This window comes from Scyliorhinus torazame, chromosome 29, assembly GCF_047496885.1.
Source record: "Scyliorhinus torazame isolate Kashiwa2021f chromosome 29, sScyTor2.1, whole genome shotgun sequence".
Classification (NCBI taxonomy): Eukaryota; Metazoa; Chordata; class Chondrichthyes; order Carcharhiniformes; family Scyliorhinidae; genus Scyliorhinus; species Scyliorhinus torazame.
The window spans coordinates 19018596-19040697 of NC_092735.1; the positions used below are offsets into that span (position 1 = coordinate 19018596).

The following is a 22102-nucleotide window of genomic DNA, read 5'->3' on the forward strand; positions in this document are numbered from 1 at the left end:
ATCTCCGAGGACCACGCGAGACCAATTGAGGATGTGATGTCCACTATTCAAGTGGCCGCGGTAAATTAGCAGGGTGTGGAGCTAAAGGAGTGGAGGTGACGCTTTCAAGGCAAAGTGGTCAGATCACCTCCCTGGAAGTGGAGATGGTGCCGGTGGCCGGGGACAGCAAGGCATTCGGGGCTAACGTGGACGATTTGGAAAATCACGCCAGAAGGTAGAACCTGAGGGTTGTTGGATTGCTGGAGACCTTAGAGGGTCCGAATCCAACAAGGTTTATGTTGCAGTTCATAGAATTTATCATAGAATTTACAGTGCAGAAGGCGGCCATTCGGCCCATCGAGTCTGCACCGGCTCTTGGATAGAGCACCCTACCCAAGGTCCACACCTCCACCCTATCCCCATAACCCAACCCACCACTAAGGGCAATTTTGGAAGGGCAATTTATCATGGCCAATCCACCTAACCTGCACATCTTTGGACTGTGGGAGGAAACCGGAGCACCCGGAGGAAACCCACGCACAGTTGTTAATCGGGCGCACAGGTTGTTGAGGCAGAAGCTGGTGAACCACTGCGATCATCATGCGCTTTCACACTTATCAAGAAAAGGAAAGTTCTGCTGTGGGCAAAAAATCATCGAGACTCCAGATGGGAGGGCCATGTTGTGAAGACCTACCAAGATGTTGGAATGGAGCTGGCCAAGAAGTGTCCAGCATGCAACAGGGCCAAGGCCACATTGTATCAGAACAATGTTCGTTTTGTTGTGGTTTACCGTGCGCGCCTCCGAATGATTTATAAATAGAGAGATTATTACTTTGAGACTCCAGAAGAAACAGAGGCATTTGTGCTTGGTTGTCCTGACTTCCAGGGGTTATATCAATGGATGATCCAAAGTGATATCTTTTATTTGGGCGGATAGGCCCCATTGTTTTGCAGGGTGTTTTCGCAGAATGAAAGGCAATCGGGGGCCTAGCATTGCCGTTATTTTATTATTGGGTGGTGAACATTTGAAACGGTACAGGGGTGGTTTAAGAGTGCAGAGTCCATATGGGGACGGTTGGTATAGGTTCTAGTTTGAGGGTCTTGATTATGATCTGCTTCAGTTTTCCCCTGCATAGTGGACTTCAGGTCCGGTGGTGGTGGTCACTCAGAATATGAAGACAGTAAGGGCAGCATGGTGGAGCAGAGGGTTAGCCCTGCTGCCTCACGGCGCCGATGTCCCAGGTTCAATCCCGGCTGGTCACTGCCTGTGTGGGGTTTGCACATTCTCCCCGTGTTTGCGTGGGTTTTGCCCCCACAACCAAAAGATGTGCAGGCTAGGTGGATTGGCCACGCTAAATTACCCCTTAATTGGAAAAAAATAATTGGATACTCTAAATTTATTTTAAAAAAGAGAAGGCGAGCAGTTAGGGCAGCATGGGCAGCACAGTGGTTAGCACTGTTACTTCACAGCGCCAGGGTCCCAGGTTCAATTCCCGGCTTGGTTCACTGTCTGTGTAGGGGCTGCACATTCTCCCCGTGTCCATGTGGGTTTCCTCCGGGCGCTCCGGTTTCCTCCCACAAGTCCCGAAAGATGTGCTTGTCAGGCAAATTGGACATTCTGAATTCTCCCTTCGTGTACCCGAACATGCGCCGGAATGTGGCGACTGGAGGCTTTTCACAGTAACTTCATTGCAGTGTTAATGTAAGCCTACTTGTGACAATAATAACGATTATTATTATTAAGGGAGAAAATAGGCCCATCGGAGACGGTTGCAAGAGAGATTATAATGGACAATAGGGAAGTAGAAGACCTGTTAAATGGATAGTCTCTATCAGGTTTCATGGTGAAGAAAGGGGACAAAATACCAGTGGTAAAAGGGGACCCAAGAACAAGTTAAGGGGAGGAGAAACTTAAAAACACAGTAATGGAGAAAATAAGTAATAATGTAGACCGATGCACCTATTTGTGTAAAGAAACAGGAAATACCGGATACATTGGTCATAATTTCTCCAAGCTCTCCGGATTCGGTAGATTAGGTTGGAAAAGTGCAAATGTTACTATTATTTAAGACAGTTGTGAGAAACCAGAAACTGCAGACTGTCAGTTTGACACCAATGCAGGGAAGTTACTGGAATTTCATTGGGAATAGAGTCAGCGAGAATTTGTTCGAGCCACTGAACATTTGTCCAAATATGAGCTGACCTGACCTGAGAGAGAATGGATTCAAAACCTGGAGGTTATAAATATTCATAAATCCAGTCTGGAGTTCTGGAGAAATTTTTTCATTCTGTAGTAAGAATGTAGCGCGTTATCAGTTGCTGAGTAGTTGAGGCAATACAAGTTATATGAGTAAATAAGGGAGCAAGAACTAGAGGGATATCCTGATCAGGCTAGATGAAGTAGGGTGGGAAGGGGGTTGATGTCGAGCATAGCAGTTGGGCAAGATGGCCTGCTTCTGTGCTGTACATTTGATGTAAAGAGTGAGTCAGGTCATTACAATCTAGTTGAACTTCTTGATCACTGACTAGGGATGTATCAGTGTTGTCGATATGAGCTTACCGAAGGGAGTTGATATAATACCACATCAGATTGTGTAGAAATGAGAGAGGGGGTGGTAACTTAGGTTGGTTATTATTTGGGAAATAGATGTAGGGATAAAAGGAAGATACTTTTACTGGCCGAATCTAATGTGGTATTCCCCAGAGCATCTATATGAGGGCCTCGCCCCTTATGTGTCCAACGGTTAGATGAGGTTACGAACTGGCAGTTGGGCCTCGGTAGGGTGCTCTCTCTTGGTTGGTGCAGACTCGATGGACTGAATGGCCTCCTTCTGCACTGTAAGGATTCTATAATCTATAAATAAACATCAATGAGTTAGATGGAGGAATAGTGATTTGTATAAAGAGACCCCACTGTCTTGGAAGCAGTAAGTTATAACGGTGCACAAATGGCTTAAGTCAGTAGCCAATGGAGTTCAATGTAGGGAGTGTGAAACCCAATTTTGATCCTAGAAAAAGATGTGTAGAATTTCTAATGTAATGACAAGTGTCTGAAAATTGAGAAGAAACAAAGGAATGTGGAGTGTCCAGGTTCACACATCACTTAACAACTTAGTACATTGGTACAAAATGGTAATCAACATTAAATGCTCATTGGAGACCAACCTCGCTAATCTATTGCATTTGTAAATCTTATGCGCATGGAGCCTTGCTGCTTAGATCAGTGATTTATTTTTTTTCACATTGTTTCTCTTTCCTAAGGGCTGGTTGAGCTCAGTGGGCTAGACTGTTGGTTTGTAATGCAGAACAAGGCCAGCAGCACGGGTTCAATTCCTGTACCAGCTTACCCGGACAGGCGCCGGAATGTGGCGACTAGGAGCTTGTCACAGTAACTTCATACTTGTGACAATAAAAGATTATTATTATTATACACTTGCATATAACTGGTTTTGCAAATCAGGGGTATACAATTGCTTCCGGACTCTTGGATTATGCATTCTGGCATTTCTCCTGTGCCCGACATGGAGTTAGATGAATTGTTTCATGTTGGCAGTCGTATCTGGGACAGGACAACCATCCCAAGTCTTCATTTCCTGCACTAAAATGAACTCCATCCAGTTCAGCTGTCTGACTGCCAAACAAGAACAAGGGACCAATTCCAGTGTCCCATCCTGTTAAGAGTTAATGATGACCTGTTTTTAAAGCAACTGTATTTCTATTCTTGTTATTGGAAGATTAAACTTGGAGATTTAAGTTCAAGATGAGAAGAAGAACAATTAAGTGCATGGAGTTTTGACGGATGCCATTGCCATCCTCAGTCCTACAACTTTAAACATGTCAAAGCCAAGAACAAAGGCTCCAGTTGAGACAAAGGGCAAATGCACAGTATCATTTCTGATAATTTGTACCTCTGTTCTGGAAGTCGCCCCTATGATCCAATCATCTTGAGAAATCTATTCGTGCAACATACAGAAATCCACAAATTCTATGCTGATGCAGTGATTGTAATGAAAGTGTATTTTGGGAAAGCCATAAATGCTGCAGCTAGGCTTTCCTCTTTTCTTGAAAACGTCGCCACCGTCAATCTATACGTTGTTGTTTCTTTCACTATCTTTTTGTTTATTTTGGTGGTCTCAACACCCAAGTTAGTCACCTCTGCAGCTGGGAGATCAAACGGACCATCGTTTTCTCCATGCCTTTAATGCCATTGCTGAGGTGATTAGATGGAGGGGGTTCCTGCAGGAACAAAGCACAATTCTCTGACAGCATAACATTCCCCACCTGGAAGCTAGATGGCAGATTGGTCAACTTTGACCAGTGTGGATTTGGCCTGTTCCTGTGAAATGAACAAGAAATGGATATTAAGATAGTTTTTGTTGACTGTGTTGATTATGTTCCATTCACTAAAACCAGTAACAAATGGAATAGAATTGGCGTATTTATCCAATCTTAGTACATTCCTGGTAAATTTGTTTAGATGCTTTGTTAAACGTTTGTAATTCCCCTTACTGCTCCCTGTGTGACCAGGTACTGTAACCTTTAATTCTTCCAGTTAAATTAACATCATGAAGATGCCTAGTAATCTATTATTAATAAATAGGCCATGAATCGGGGAATCTGCTGCTGTTCATCCCATTCCCAAACTATCCTGGGCTGTGCAAAACTCCTGAGAGGTGAATTTCCATTGGGGATCTCCTCCTACTTATCCTTTTACCTCCGGTTTGTGTGGCTGTTCTGCTGAAGTCAGAGAGGATACTTGGGAGAACCCCTGGAGGAATTCATCTCATGACATGTGCATGCTTCATTGTTCGTTATCCCTAATTTCCTCAGTTGTTTCTTTGTGAATTCATTTTTTCCTTTTTGGAAATGCTTTTCTGCAACTTTCATTATATGGCACCTTTAACTTTGTAAGATTACCAAACCAGTTTACAGAGGCATTATCAAATAAAATTTGACATCAAAACCAGATTAGATCACTGCATAGCTGCCAATGAGGTAGTTATCGAAACTAAGTTGCCCAAAAAGTCAAAATTGGAAAAGAGCAAAGATTTCAGTGTGGGGGTGGAGTTGTAGGGCCGGAGAACAATACAGACAGAGTGTTGAGAGGCCAAGGAGAGATTTGAAAACCAGGATGACAATTTTGAAACCGAGGTGGTGATGGACCTGGAGCTAATGTCAGTCAGTGGGTAGATGGGGCAATGGATGAACGAGACCGTGCGAGTTAGTACAAAGTTTTGGATCTCATTTTTAACAGATGGTGTAAGACGGGAGGTTGCCAGGAGAGAATTAGAATCTTCAAGTTTAAGTTATGGATGAGGGTTCCAGACAGTGGCTTCGGCCTTCCAATCATTTAATTGGAGGAAATTTCTGCTCTTTCAATACTATATGTTGGACAAGCATTGCTAATAAATGAGAGATATTGGTGGGGTTGAGAGAGTTAGTGGTGAGACAGAACTGGGTACCATCGGTATACATGATCTGATCCCAAGTGTTAAAGCAAACCATTTGGGTTTATTGCTATTGGTTTTAAAGAAATAAAATGTGGACCTGCTCCTTCTATTCCGTAAAGGGGCTATTAATACAAAAGCATTTACAAAATTTACATTTGTTACTTTTGCCTGAGTGGCTGCAGAAAATTACATGTAGGTCTTGTTCGTTTCTGAATCCATTTTAAATCCTAACCTTAATATCTGCCCATTCAAGTCATTGTATAAGATTTCCATGTCACTTTTGATCCACTACTTGAGGGGTCAGTGGGGCTTTGACCTCCCTCAACAGTATTTTGGGGTGGAGGGTTTCTGTCTTCGCCTTTGGTTGCAGATGCCAGAACTCTAGGAAGGAGTTGGTGCTCCAGTTCTAATGATTGGGTGATAAATAGGAAAACTGTCCCAATCCCACAACTGCAAACATGTCCCAATGCTCTGCTTAATCCTTGATTGCACATCACCATCTCCCTAACAATCAACAGGTAAGAATTGTAGAATTCTAGGCACTCTCAACTGCTAATAGTTAAGAGATCTTTTTTTAAATGATTTGACACAATGTTAATCAATATTAAAGTTTATGAAAGAATGAAACAATCACTGGACCTTTAAAATGAACCATTAGAAGATGGTGAGAAGCCACAGCGCAATTCACGCCAGTCACAGGTCTGTATGTAGTGACATGACCAAATGTTGATAATGTAGCCCAACATGACTAGAGGAATGCCATTGCAAAACACAGCAGTTTTTTCTTTCAGAGTGCAAAGACAGGAGGAAGTGGCATGGGAGCTGTCATTGATCTGACGGGTGATGATGAAGATGATGTATCTGCACAAGGTATGAAACTTTGCAATATTCCTTCTATTTCCTCCCAACAGCTTCCTGTACTTAGTATGTGATGTAACATCACTCTAGTCAAATCTGCAATCATCACATGGAATTTCTGTGTATTCCTGGACAAAAAGAGGCATGCATGATTTTGTTGCAGAATATTGTCTCTGGAGGAATAAGTATTTGTCTAATATCTTATGAAATTACTGTCTCCTTGTAGTTTATTTTGTAGCTCCTGTGTTCAATAAACTGCTCCATAGAAAGCATATCATAGGATTGCATTTTACCTGTTCTCCATTGTGACGATTGGAAGATTGTAGGAACATTGGATTACAAATGTTGTGGGAAATTTAAGGGTTAAAAGCCTCGGGTTAGTGTGGTTTGACTAGGGAAGTCCCTGGAGAGTTAATGATTTGCAGCCTGCAGAGATGCTGTTTTTTTTATCTTGAGATGAGGTCAGTACTGGGTGGAGCTCAGGAAGACACCAAGCCATTTTTAAAGCATTAGAAGTTTAAAGTTCTGGGAGAAAGCTGAAAGGAAGTAATGTCATGTTTCATTGCCATTTTCTCAAGTTCAAACGCTCTCTCTTTATCTTTTTCTCTGATCTGTATCTCCATTTCTCTTTTTGCTCGGCTATTCTTTCTGTTTCCCTTTCTTCTCTCTTTTCCTCTCTCTTTTGTATTCAAACTGCTTTAATTCTTTCTCATGTTCCATTTGTTTAATTTGCAACTACATTTTTGCTATTTCCAATGAGTCAAACTGTATCCCAGGTAACTTTAAATGCTTAGCCACCGCCATAATTACATCATCTTTTTGCATTTTGTCAGGTAATCTTAACTGCAATGTTTTTGCCAAATCTAACAGCCTGCTTTTAGTCTCTGTAAGGTACTGCGTGTGACCGTCTCCACCCCGAAAAACTACAGAGCCTCTGAAAGAGCCATTGTCCACACCACACTCCCTACTTAAACTGAAATACCACACCTGAAAAGCAACCACAATATGCTCACCCCTCACCGTCTTTAAGTTCACTAAGCCAATCCAATAGATAGACTTTTATCCCGGACAAGCCCCCAATTTGTTATGGGCCAGGATTTAGAGAACCCCAAAGACGAGCATGGAGTTCACCTGACCCACAACTTTTAATAGATTGTGGGATGGGGAGCACATGGCCCACTCTACAGGTGTGGTACAGCAGAACTGGATAAGTATTTTTTAAAGCAAAACAATATTTATTCTATGAACTCAAGTTAACCTTTTTAAAACATACAGTGAACATCTTAGCAACCATTAATTCAAATACAACCCCCCAAAGAATACAACACAAAGTAATCCTTTAAGCTTTCCTTTTAACATCCATAAGACTTAAAACACCTTTTACCAGAAGCACATCAGGGTTACATTCACTACTGAGAACATTTATAATTCTGAATTCACCAAATGATCAAGAGATAGTCTTTTGATGGCAGAGAGAACAGCAGTACATCTGCTTGGCCTGGCTTCAGCTCCAACACTGAAAACAAAACTAAAACACACCCTGCAGCCTGCTCAAAACGAAAGTAAAAAGCTGACAGACAGCCCAGCTCCACCCACTCTCTGACATCACTGCAGTAGTAAACACCCATTTCTTAAAGGTACTCTCACTACAGATATTTATATACACACCCATTTATAAACACCCATTTCTTAAAGGTACTCTCACATGACAGTAAGCTTTGCTCTAGCAACCCTTGTCTGGCTACAAGAAGGGAACTTTCTTTCCCAGTAAGATAGTTAAAAAGTGATGATATTTAAAAGCAGAGCAGTCTCGTCTGAAGACCAGTAAAAGGCTGAAACAATCCAGTTGAAGGAGCCATTTGAAGATATTCAGCCAGAGTCTGAAGAGGTTCCCGAGAACCAGAATCTGTTTTGTAATGCAAGTATCACTTTAGGCCTTGCTTGTTTAAGACGGATTAAGAGCTGTATGTTTATTTTCTTGTTATTTAATGGGAAAATAGTGTAACGGTGCAAGTGTAAACTGTTCTTTTTGGGTTTGAAGTTAAAACCAGTTTAATATTGTGATTCATAATAACGTTTTGTTTTTAAAAAAATAACCAAGCCCTATTTCTCACGCAATCACTCCTGGAGCGAATCCGTCTTTCCGCACAGCCTAACAAAATGAAATTAATATTGGGGTTTTAGTCCAGTATCCTAGCCACTGTTGGGCTCTGGTCTGGGATTATCTGGCATCCTGCAGTCTAATTCCTTGTTAGACTTGGGGTTATAGAACTTGAAGATGGCGAGTGTGTGTGTAACGATTGCATTCTTTCAGGGTTTGAAATTTAAATAGGGAGTGACTGCAAATGGCGCTTTCAGTTGCGACAATTTTCCTGTGTGTGGAAACGATTACTCCATTTACAACGGGAGACTAAAGCAAAACTTTTGGGTTTGGCAAAGCAGCTGCAGTTAAAGGAGTGAGGAAGGTGGAGATAATAAAAGCCATAGCTCATTATTTAAACTTCCCAGAGACAAAGCCTGAATCATTAGAATTAGCGAGAATTCAATTACAAATGAAACAATTAGAAATGCAAGAAAAGGAGAGATTGGCGATGGCAGAAGCAAAGGTAAAAAAGGGGATAGAACAGAGAAAAGAGAGGGCTTTTCAAGAGGAAATGGAAACAAAGAAGATTGAAGGTGGAAATGGAAATTAGCAAAGGGCTAAGGAAAGAGAATTTGAACTTTGGAAACTGGCACTGCAAAGAGAACATCAACTTAAAAGGTTGGAGTTAAAGGCAGGAGATGAGGAAGGTCTAGAAGAAGAAGTAATACTTCCTAGTCAAAAGCTTAGGGATATGCTTAAATCATTTTTTTTTAATTGAGAGTGCCCAATTATTATTTTCTCCAATTAAGGGGCAATTTAGCGTGGCCAATCCACCTAACTTCACATCTTTGGCTTGTGGGGATGAAACCCACGCAGACACTAGGAGAATGTGCAAACTCCACACTGACAGTGACCCAGGGCCTGGATCGAACCCAGGTTCTCAGCGTCGTAGGCAGCAGTGCTAACCACTGCGCCACCGTGCCTCTCCCCCCCCACCCAGAGGATTGGGGTAAAGGAATTCTATTTGTACTATTTGCAATTAGGGATGCACCTAATGAGTCCATTTGAATTGATTTTTGGTCAAGAGGTGAGGACCATTTAAATTGATCAAAGGAAAATTGGTGCATCAGCGATCGGAGACAACCTGTTGGACTATATGTCAAACTTAACTTTATGAAGAAATTAACCAGGGCTGGCGAGTTGGTTGGAAAGCATTTAAAATTGTCACACCATGTGACAAAAGAGGTGGGTAAGAAATCAAAATTTCTTATTTGTTAGTGGGGAGAAAGTACTAGTATTGTTACCAATGGTAGGTGAACCATTAAAAGCAAGATTTAGTGGCCTTATCGATTGAAAGGAAATTGAATGAGGTGAATTATTTGATATGAACGCCACGGTATTTTGATAAGTGAAGGAAAGGAGGAAGTGTTAAATGTTGTAACTCGGGGAGAAGAGAAAGATCCAAACGATTCTGAAACTGACATTCCTCAAATTAAATTGAATAATGAGGAAGTATTAAAACATTGGGATAAATTGAGGTACTTTCTGGAGGAAAATCAAAATGACCTAATAGTTATCAGTCACAGAGCTATATGTGGGAATAAATCGGGAAGTACAAAAGTAATTATGCATGATGTAGATATAGGAAATGCTATTCCTATTAAACAACGTCCATACAGGCTCAATCCACTGATGTCAGCACAGGTACAAAAGAAGATCAACAACATGCTTAATGATGATATCAAAGTGAGTTGCAGTGATTAGAGCTCACTGATTGTCATGGTACCAAAACCTGATGGAACACAACGATTGTGTGTGGATTGTAGAAAGGACAGTGCAGTTACGAAATCAAATTCATACCCTATTCCTCGTTTGGGAGACTGGGACAAGCACATTTTATTACCAAACCTGACTTACTGAAAGAATATTGCCCAGGACCTTTATCAGCATGGCAAAGGAAGATTTGGGTTTTATGACACCAAATGGTCTGTATCAATTTAAGGTCATGCCCTTCGATATGAAGAATGAGACCTCAACATTCCAAAGATTTAACTAACAAGTTCACTTCTGGACTAAACAATTGTGGAGTGTACATTGACGATTTGATGGTGTTCAGTCAAAAGTGGAAAGAGCATTTGGACATCTGAAAATTTAATCGATTAAAGGAAGCTGGAGTTGAAAGACCAATCGGGTGTTTTTCTAGAAAATTAAACAATTACCAGAAGAAATATTCGACCGTTGAAAAAAGGAGACATCAAGTTTGATATTGATGTTTCGACATTTTAACATTTATGTTAGCAACAATATATCTGACACACTTGTATATATGGACCACAATCCATTAAAATTCCTGGACAAATTTAAAACACAAGACTATTCAGATGGAGTTTATCATTACAACCATTTAATTTACAAAATCTACCTGTGATAGGAAGAGAGAATGTGATTGCGGCTGCCTTATCATGACTGAGAAGACTAAAATGGGCTGTATTTATGTGATGTTTGCCTGTTTAAAAATGTAAGTTGTATGTCATCTTAAGAAATGTTTAATGTTAAAAAGGTTTGGAAAAATGAAGCCATCTGTGTTTATTGCTGGTTCTTTAAGGATTAAAAGCCTGGGTTAAGTGGGTTTGACTGGAAAAGTCCCTGGACAGTTAATCATTTACAGCCTGCAGAGATACTGGCCGGGATTCTCCGAGCCCGTCCCGGGTCGGAGAATTGGCGGGGTGGGGGGGGCACGTAAATCCCGCAATGCCGCTCCAATGCCGGGCGATTCTCCACCGACCGGAGAATCAGCAGCAATCGCGCTCGCATGGTCGCTGCGGCGCCTATTGGAGGCCGTTGAAAGCAGCCCTGCGGAGATTCTCCACGCTCGACGACGGGCCGAGTGCCCGCCGATTCCCGCCGCCGTGGTTTACATATGGTCCCACCTGGCGGGACCTCGGCGTTCTGGCTGTGGGGGCAGTCCTGGCGGGAGGGGGGGGGCGGGGGGGGCGGGGGGGTATCCGACTCCCGGGGGGGGGGGGGGGCCTCCTCCACGGTGGCCAGGCCCCTGTAGGGCTCCGTCATGTTGCCCGGGGACCGGCGCGGAGATGGCAACCATGCGCCTGTGCGGAGATGGCCGTGGCATGCATGCGAGGACCCACGCCGGCCGTGTAGAGCTGGCTTTCTGCGTCGGAGCAGCGCACAGCACTCGGGTGCCGTTCTAGCCCACGAGGAAGAGATGAATGATTGGGCCTAGAGACTCGTTGACACAGGCGCCGCTCGCACCGGTTTTGACGCCGGTGTCAACACTTGGGCCACTATTTTTTCATCTTGAGATGAGGTCCATGCTGGGTGGAGCTCCGGAAGACAGAGCCATTTTGAAATTATTAGAAGTTTAATGTTTTGGGAGAAAGCTGAAAGGAAGTAAGGTTTTTTTTACCCTGGCAACCCTCGTTTGACCACAAGAGGAGAGCCTCCTTTCCCAGTAAGATAGCTTAAAAAGTGATAATATTTAAAAGCAGATCAGTCATTTGAAGGTATTCAGCCAGAGTCTGAAGGGGTTCTCTAAAGAGCCAGAATCTGTTTTGCAATGCAAGTATCATTTTAGGCCTTGTTTAAGCTGGATTATTTTCTTCTTATGTCATGGCAAATTAAGTATTAGTGTTACGGTGCAAGTGTAAACTGTTCCTTTTGAGTTTAAAGTTAAAACCAGTTTAATATTGTGATTCTTAATAAAGTTTTGTTTTAAAAATAACCAAGCCCTATTTCTTCACGCAGTCACTCCAGGAGCAAATCATTCTTTCTGTACAGTCGAGCAAAATAACATAAATATTGAGGTTTTGGTTGGTGTCCTAACCACTGTTGGGGTCTGGTCAGGGATCGTAATCGCGTCTATCTGTTCAGTCCCTCGCTTCAGTGCAGCTGTTTGGGGAAGGGGGAGCGAGCGGGAAAGTGACCTTAGTGTTTAAGGATTAAATCATTTCAAGGATTAAGTCATTTCAGTGATTAAAGTATATGAGAGGTAAACGCCAGTGTTAACTAAAGTTGAAGCCCATGGAATTGAAGGCAGTTTATTGATCTCGTTATAAAATTGACTAGGAGGCAGGAGACAGTATAAATAATGTAGACAGTTACTGTAATTGGCAGGTGGTGACTAGGGCTTTCCTTCAAGTATAAGTGTTGGGACCTTGACTATTCACTATATTTATTAATGACTTAAATGATGGGATAAAAAGCCATATATCCACATCTGCCATTGGCAAAAAGATGGGCAGCATTGCAAGCCGTGTAGATGGGAGCATAAAGCGAGCGGGTAAAATTGTGACAAATGGATTTTGATATAAGTGAATGTCAGGGACAAAGAAGGATAGAATGGTGTTCTTTATGAATGGTGATAAGTGAGAAACAATGGAGGTGCAAAGAGACCTTTGTTTCTTTTTTTCCTTTAATTTAGAGTACCCAATTCATTTTTTCCAATTAAGGGGCAATTTAGCATGTTCAATCCACTTACCTGCACATCTTTGGGTTGTGGGGCGAAACCCACGCAAACATGGGGAGAATGTGCAAACTCCACACGAACAGTGACCCAGAGCCGGGATCGAATCTGGGACCTCAGCGCCGTGAGACTGCAGTGCTACCACTGTGTCAACGTGCTGCCCAGAGGTGCAAAGAGACCTGAAGCTCCTGGCACATAGATCATTGAAATGTCATGAACTAGTACAGAAAATAATCAAAAAGGCTAATGGAATGCAGGTCTTTATATCTAGAGGATTGGAACACAAGTCAGAAGAAGCCATGCTCTACTTCTACAAAACCCTAGTTAGACCAAACCTGCAGTACTTTGAGCAGTTCAGAGTAACACAGCTTAAGTATATAATGGCCTTGGAAGGAGTGCAACATGGGTTTACCACAATTATTTAGAAAATTAAGGGGTTATTTGATTAAAGTTTACGGAATGTTTACAGGGAAACCGATAAGGTAGTTGGAAATGAACTATTTCTGCTAGTTGCGGAGCCTAGGACTAGGAGGCATAGTCTACAAATTAGTCAGGCTTCTCCGAAGTGCAATTATGAAATACCTGTACATCTGGTGTAGAATTTTGGAACACTGTCTTCTGCAGACAGTTGACTCGAGATCAATAGGTAATTTTAAATCTGAGATTGATAGATTTTCTTTTGTTATCCAAAGGTAGTAAGAAGATTAATTAGTCATGATCTCTTTGAATGGCGAAACAAGTTCAAGGGGCTAGATGGCCTCCTGTTCGTATGTTTATTAGAAGATCATCACAGAAATTGTTCACCTTTTTATCAGATTGCAAGTAGGATGCGCAAGAAAGAAAGAGTAGTACATCAAGTTGGTTTATGAAGGAAGTGAAATTTAAGCTTGGATGTTGAGGACATAACATTCCCCTTTATTTTCACAACCTTTTAAAATAAATTTGTGTATAAACGGTGCTCTCGACTTTGGCGTGGTACTGTACTCTGGATGTTTGCAAAAGGTTGATATGATATTTTCTTGCTCAGGTGCCAAGAAACCGAATCAGGCTGTTAACCAAGGATCAACTCAGCTTCCGGTATCTTCACCCACTGTCCAGCCGCAAGTCAGGCCCCCTGCACCTCCCCAGGGAATTTCTCCGCAGCAGACTTCAACGCAGCCCCACTTGCCAGTACCCCAGAACAGCCCGGGTACAGTTGGGTTAACTGTACAGACCACCAGCGTGCACAGCGTATCTGCAGGTAGAGTACAAACAGGTACCGGAACCAATATTAATGGTCGGAGTTTCTGATCATATCCAGCAGTAGTGCTAGGTTTGAGAAGGAGTGAGGGTTAGGTGGTTGGTAATAGTTACACTTCTGAAAATTGACCATGATCTAAAGTGACGCTTCAGTGCAGTTCTGAGGGAATGCTGCACCATCAAAAATAAATCTCTTGGATGAGATGGTAAACCACAGCCGTGGGCATGGAAGATCGCATGGAATTATTTGAGAATTTAGTGAGGCTCTCCCAATTTCTTGGCAAATAACTAAACTAACATAACTAAAACAGACTGGATGTTGTCACATTGCTGTTTGCAGGAACTTACTATGCTCAAATTGGCTGCGACATTTCCTGCGTTACAAGTACTACACTTCAAAATTAATTCAGTGGCTGTGCAGTGCTTTGGAGTGTCCTGAAGCTATGAGAGCCAGTATAGCCACGCACCCCCTTTATTTCCTTAACCTTCATGAACTTGGTGCTTCTTATTACCCTGGACATTACCAGTTGAGTCTTCAGAGCGACTTTTTATTTCTGTTTAAAAGTGGAAATTTGGGGAGAGTGAGCCTATAATAACATTGCTACCATTTTAATAATAATAATCTTTATTAATAGGCTTACATTAACACTGCAATGATACTACTGTGAAAATCCCCTAGTCGCCATACTCGGGCGCCTGTTCAGGAATTCTCCTGAGGGAGAATTCAGAATGTCCAATTCACCTAACAAGCACATCTTTCGGATCTTGTGGGAGGAAACCGGAGCACCCGGAGGAAACCCACGGGGAGAACGTGCAGACTCCGCACAGATAGTGACCCAAGCCGGGAATCGAACCCGGGTCCCTGGCGCTGTGAAACAACAGTGCTACCCACTGTGCCCATTCGCTTGCATTGACACACACATTATGAAGTGATTGTCTGTTGTGACGGTGCTTCTGGGAAGATTACACAAAGTGTCTTAGCATGTTTGTGTTAGCACTAGCTTTCAGAATATTGAGAGGTCAATAATGGTGTCACGTTACTGTGCATGGAGGTTTTCTGTGCGCAAATTGACTGCTGATTTTCCTACACTACGGTGATTTTCTGCATAATTTTAACGACTTAATTGCCTGTGAAATGCTTTCGGACTATGAAGATGCGAAAGATTTAATATAAATGCAAGTCTTTATGACCACATAAAAAGTTAGGTCTTGTTTAAAAATGTAGAGCAGTTATGACAAAATGTTCAACGTGTTCTCTTTGCAGGGCAAACAAGTGCTAACATGCTTCAGCATCAACGTCCTCCAATGCCGCCACCAACGTCCCAGGCCCCTGTAAGACCACCACTTCCAACTCTCCAAAGAGGAAGTACGAACCCAACAGTTTTTACAACGCCCCCTCCATACCAAAGTCACAATCCAGTGCGTGCCGTCACAACACAAAGCCAGGCTCTGCGACAGCCTAGTCCTCAGCCACCAGTTAGTGGTAAGGATACTGTTCATGTGTTAAGTTTAGCTTACTGTAAAGGAAGGGAAAGACAATCTTGAACAGTATATCTCCAGGCACATTTTTTCATACATTACTATTTCACAAGAATATTCAGCTTTTATTTAAACAAGCTAGTAAATGGTCTTGTGGCATTGCAGGCAGTCAGCAATTGAATCTCTTTATTGATCAGGCCGGTGGCTATGTTGGGAGCAAGAATTTAGAAACACTCTCCACACAGCCAGTTGGTGGCAGAACTTGGAATAGCATTTTGACTGATTTGTGTGACAAAATTGAATGGGAAATGTGGGCGTGGTAAACAATGGTCAATGTTTTTAAAAAATATATATTTATTGAATTTTTAACATTTTATATCACAACTTTTCAAAATTAACACGTATCAACGTTAGAAAATAAACCATCCAACAACTGTAACACTTTTCCCCCCCCCCCCCCCCCCCGTTAACAAAAATCCAACCCAAATAACCCCCCCCCCTAATGTGTAACAGTAACCAATTCTTATCAACTTCCGCCATCTACAGTAGAACTCATCAATCGCCCCCCCCCTCACAGTGAACTTGACCATCCCGAGGTGCAGAAACTCCCATCAAGTCACCTAGCCACGCTGAGGCACGAGGTGGTGTCGCCTGCCCCCAACTCAGGAGAATCTGCCGCCGAGCAATCAACGAGGCGAATGCCAGGGCATCCGCCCCCACACCCGTCCTTAACTCTGATTGACCTGACACCCCAAATATAGCTACTAATGGACAGGGCTCCAAATCAACATTCAGGATTGACGATATGGTGCTCAAAAAAGGCCCCCCAAATCCCACCAATTTGGGACTGGACCAGAACATTTACGGGTGGTTCACAGGCCCTCTTGAACACCGCACGCACCTATCCTCGACCCAAGCAAAAAATCGACTTATCCCGGCCTTGGGAGGTGTGCCCTAAACATCACCTTGAGCAAGCCCAACCTAGCGCAGGATGACATAGCATTCACCCTGTATCTGAAAGTGCCTGACCTTATTCGCACCCCCCCCCCTTCCCCACAGTACACCAGATACATCGATGACCCACGGCGATGAATCACTGAAACGACAACACGATGACATCAATAAGTTCCATCCCACCATCAAATTCATCATGGATTACTCCAGAATCGGTCGCATTTTTGGACACACTCATCTCCATCAAGGATGGTCGCCTCAGCACTTCGCTTTACCGCAAGCCCATGGATAACCTCACGATGCTCCACTTCTCCAGCTTCCACCCTAAACACATTGCAGAAGCCATCCCCTATGGACAAGCCGCCCATATACACAGGATCTGCTCAGTCAAGGAGGAACATTACAGACGCTGAAAGGCGCCCCCGTATGACCGGGATATGACACTCGACTCATCGATCGACAGTTCCAACGCGCCACAGAAAACAAAACGCACCGAGCTCCTCAGAAGACAAACACAGGACACAACCGACAGAGTATCCTTCGTCATCCAGTACTTTCCTGGAGCGGAGAAACTACGAAATCATCTTCGCAGCCTTCAACACGTCATCGATGAAGACCAACATCTTGCCAAGGCCATCCCCACACCCCCACTACTTGCCTTTAAACAACCGAGCAACCTCAAAACAGATCATTGTTTGCAGCAAACTACCCAGCCTTCAGGAGAAACAGCAACTACGACACCACACAACCCTGCCATGGCAACCTCTGCAAGACATGCCGCATCATCGACATGGGTAACACCATTACGCGTGAGAACACCGACTAGGTTCGCGGTACATACTCGTGCGACTCTGCCAATGTTGTATATCTTGTACGCTGCAGGAAACGATGTCCCGAGGTGTGGTACATTGGCGAGACGCTGCGACAACGGATGAACGGACATCACGCGACAATTGCCAGGCAGGAATGTTCCCTTCCCTTGAGGGAACACTTCAGCAGTCAAGGGCATTCAGCCTCTGATCTTCAGGTAAACGTTCTCCAAGGCGGCCTTTAGGACCCGCAAAGGGCTTGCGAAATCCTACCAACTGTCCTGGCTTGAGACAATTCACACCTCTTTAACCTATGATTATCCCACTCTTCAGTCGCTCCATCTGGACCTGTAAAGACTTAATTTACTGCAAAGACTCACATTCAAAGTATCATCTTGCATCATTGACTTTGACTATTTTTGTATTTCTGGAAACCACCTCTTCATTCACCTGAGGAAGGAGCTGCGCTCCGAAAGCTAGTGATTCGAAACAAATTTGTTGGACTTTAACCTGGTGTTGTCAGACTTCTTACTGTGCCCACCCCAATCGAACGCCGGCATCTCCACATCTAGTAAAAGTCAACAGTGAAAGTGATGCATTTTACAAGTTGTCTTTGTTACACAAATTTGAAAATTGGAATACAAGACCAGGGATGTACTTCTGAGGCTGTATAAGGCTCTGGTCAGACCCCATTTGGATTATTGTGAGCAGTCTTGGCCCCATAGCTAAGGAAGGATGTGCTGGCCTTGGAAAGGGTCCAGAGGAGGTTCACAAGAATGATCCCTGGAATGAAGAGCTTGTCGTATGAGGAACGGTTGAGGACTCTGGGTCTGTACGCGTTGGAGTTTAGAAAGATGAGGGGGATCGTATTGAAACTTACGGGATACTGCGAGGCCTGGATAGAGTGGACATTGAGAATATGTTTCCTCTTGTAGGAAAAACTAGAACCAGAGGACACAATCTCAGTCTAAAGGAACAATCCTTTAAAACAGATGAAGAGGAATTTCTTCAGCCAGAGGGTGGTGAATCTGTGGAACTCTTTGCCGCAGAAGGTTGTGGAGGTCAAATCACTTGAGTGTCTTTAAGAGAGAGATAGATAGGTTCTTGATTAATAAGGAGATCAGGGGTTATGGGGAGAGGGCAGGAGAAAGTGGATGAGAAAATATCAGCCGTAATTGAATGGCGGAGCAGACTCGATGGGCTGAGTGGCCTAATTCTGCTCTTATGGTCTTATGGTCCGTTACTCCTGTCATAACTATATGTGGCATCTGGACAATTTATTTAATCCTCGTGAACTTTAATCCACCTTCATGAATTTAAATGAAGGAGGATCAAAAGTACAGACAAGACGGTGGACCTGGGAGAATCAACAACATGGTGAATAGCTTCATATAAACTTCTCATCTAGATTCTTAACTTTGCCAAGAGGCTACATGACACCAAACATAAAACATAAGAAATATAAGAGCTGGAGTAGGCTGCCTGGCCCCTTGAAGGTGCTCTGTCATTCAACATGGTCACTGCTGATTTTACCTCTGCCATCATGCACATTTTCAATATCCTTTAATTCCAGTAGTATTCAATAATTTGTTTACCTCAGCCTTGAATATGCTCAACGACTGAATTTCAGTGAGTCGTAATCCTTCAAGTGAAGTCATTTCTCCTCATCTCAATCCTGATCCTTTATTCTGAGTTTGGGCTCATGATCTAGAGTCCCCAGATAGGGGACATACTTTCTCAGCATCTACCCTGTCAAACTCCTTAAGAATTTTGTAGATTTTTCAATTAGATCACCTAATTCTTCTAAACTCTTGGGTTTATAGGTCTAATCTACTCCATCTCTCCACAATAGTGCAAATTTCCTCAACCCAGAAATCAGGCTAGCTGCACTCTAGTGTAAGCATGCCTGTCCTTGGGTAAGGAGACCACAATTGCACGGTTATGTGGCACTTTATGACCTTATGGAAGTCCATATATACCTTATCAACTGCAATACTCTTATCAACCACAATTACTCTCAGGTGTGTCCTCTCTTAATACCCTGTATATAATTGTGGTAAGACCTCTTTATTCTTGTACTCGACCCTTTGTAACAAAAGCTCACAATACCAATTGCCTTTCAAATTACTCACTGTACCTGAATGTTAACTTCCTGTGATTTACATACAAGGACATCCAGGTCCTCTGAATGCAAACATTTCGCTTAAGATGTAGGACACCTTTGAACCTGATGCTTATGGCATTTCAACAGCACAAGTCAGGCTAGTTGGATATATTTTGCATCTTTTATACAAATGGTTGGATTTTGAGCACAAAGAGCAGATCAGGAGTGGCCTCTTACAGATATGCTAATCTGCAAAATCATGTACATAGATTCTCAGTTAGCTCCATGATTAGTGTTAAATAATTGGGTAATACTAAAGAATCTTGCCAGTACTGACCTTTTGATGAGTTCATAGGTATTCATTATTTAAAAGGACAGGAACAATTGGCTGGGAACCCATGGCTGATGTCTGCTCCCTTATTTTCACACCTCTAATAAATTCATTACAACTGTTCTTTGGAATACTAATGCAGTGGTATAATGTAATTACTGACTAAATGTAAGGTCACTGCATCCTTTGTCTCACTGATTTCCCTTCTGACCAAGGTAATTCATTGGGTGTTTTATTTTCGAATGCCATAATCATTAATCTTTTGTGGACTGCAAGAAAATGGCATTAAATTTAAACTCTTCAACTAAAGTGCCTTTTTATGAAACCTAGACAGTCATATTCTGGTAGTAACTCCCTCTGGCCAAATTCTATATGATGGGATGTGCAATACTCCAAAATAATGCATTTCTTTTTATGTAGCAGGTATGTCAGTCCGGCTTCCTCAAACATCTTACATCGTGAACAATGTAATCTCCATCCCTGTGATGCCGAATATGCCTCAGTTCACAGTACACCACCGGCCTTCACAGGTAAAGCATTCTTCGTGTTGGGGTACGGACACTGGAATTGATTCTCTACAATAATAGAGCGGGTGTGGGATTGAGTTATGTGACATCCATCATTGAAGGGCGATTAAAATGCTGCTTTCTGCTACCTGTGAGAAAACCCCTTTTAGCTGAGATTGTCTCAATAATAGTCCCAATTTCTGAAAAGTTTGTTATGGAACTCAGTAATAATGTAAGGGTGATGTACAGAATGGACTCGCTGGAACCAAGATCACGTTCTTCGACCTGAAAACATGGGAGAATGGAAAGGGGAGGGGGAGAGAGATGAAATAAATCTGTTATTTGTGTTGCCTCATTCTGGCTGTCTTCTCACACTCCTGCTGTACTAGCTGATCTCAGTTGGTAACTCCATATAGGCCCCAAGAGCTCGAATGTGATCATCCTGTCAGGACAGAGGTGATGAGTGAGAGCAGCCACTTCCTCACATGGTCCAGGAATGAGGTGTGGATCCTCATCACCTGTCCCAGCTACTCTACAGCCTGTGGAATGGTACAGGTAGTATCTGCCTCTTGCCTGGCAGAGACCTGCGTACAGAGATGTATTTAACCCTTGTCTGGCAGAGGCCTGTGTGCAATGGTCCATATAACCCCTACATTGCAGAAGGAGGCCATTCAGCCCGTTTACTCTGTACCGATCCTCTGAAAGAGCGCCCCATAACCCCACACAACCTGCACAACCCTAGACACAAAGGGGCAATTTTTTTTTTTTAATTCACCTAACCTGGCAGAGACCTGTTTGCAGCCGTGTTTTTGCCCTTTACCTGGCGGAGACCTGTGTACAGTGGTGTTTCTGCCCCATGCCTGGCAGAGGCATGACATGAAGAAGGAGTTTCACCATTGCAAGTGGTCTACCTGGAAATCAAAATGTGTATTCTAAGCTACATAAGAAAAAGGCACTGAGGGCTGCCAGGGTGTGCGGCAGTAAAGCAGGTGTTTTGGTTTTAAATTTTGCTACTTTAGCACTTTTGTTATTTACTTGTATAACTTGCTGCTTCAAATCGTGATCCAAACTTCTTGCTCCTGCTCTTTCGCTTAATTTTAAGTGTTGGAAAGTAACTTGAAACACTTCGAGAGTTGTCAATGCAGCAAACACTTGGTGCGATTTAACGGAAAAATTTCGAAGTCACTTGGGTGCGATTGGCGTTTTTTTTTTTTTGGCGACTGCATCAACGAGATCAAGGCCCTTATTTAATGGCACTTGGTGCCGTAAATAAGCCCCCTTGAGCGTCTCACCATCACTGACTGTCTCACCATCTGATTCACCAGACTCGCGCCTCAGCATCTCGCAGCTAACGAGGAGGAGCTGCTTATTAATGCTCATTCACCACTCACTCCTAGTCAACGCACAAGCATGGCAGCATGCAGACCTGCTCCTCGCTTTGGGGATGGCGACTTGGACAGGCTTCTCCACAGCAGGAGCCCCTAGACCCCAGACCCCTGCTGGGAACATTTGGGAGACCGTGCTCGGGTGCCCTCCCCTGATCGTCACTCCCACGAGGAGTGTTTGATTGTTGGCTGCTGCCTCTATGGTGCTGACTCTTCTAGAGGCCAGGCAAACTATTCAGGCTTCAAAGTGTGATTGAAATGCGATGCGATAGTCATCATCTGAGACATGGCACGTATACCCACGAGAAGCCACTTGAGAATATTTTGTTTATTAAATGATCAACAAGTAGCTTTATACAAAGAAGATGAAAACCAACTACTTAACAGTTCATAAATCACATTAAGCATTAATCAACAAGGAAAAGACACCAGGCCATACACACAC

General features: G+C 43.1%; 1 protein-coding gene across 12 annotated transcripts in view; it reads left to right on the forward strand.

The window, feature by feature from the left end:
• Nucleotides 1–22102, forward strand: part of LOC140403903 (activating transcription factor 7-interacting protein 1-like) — a 256189-nt gene that overhangs the window by 229367 nt on the left and 4720 nt on the right. For 10 of the 12 annotated variants that reach the window (XM_072492132.1, XM_072492126.1, XM_072492123.1 and 7 more), the window contains 4 exons: nucleotides 6221–6299; nucleotides 13878–14105; nucleotides 15354–15572; nucleotides 20187–20296. In XM_072492132.1, coding sequence (XP_072348233.1) covers nucleotides 6221–6299; nucleotides 13878–14105; nucleotides 15354–15572; nucleotides 20187–20296 — 636 coding nt within the window. The remainder of the gene's footprint in view (nucleotides 1–6220; nucleotides 6300–13877; nucleotides 14106–15353; nucleotides 15573–20186; nucleotides 20297–22102) is intronic. The other 2 variants (XM_072492134.1, XM_072492135.1) reach the window with 2 other exon arrangements.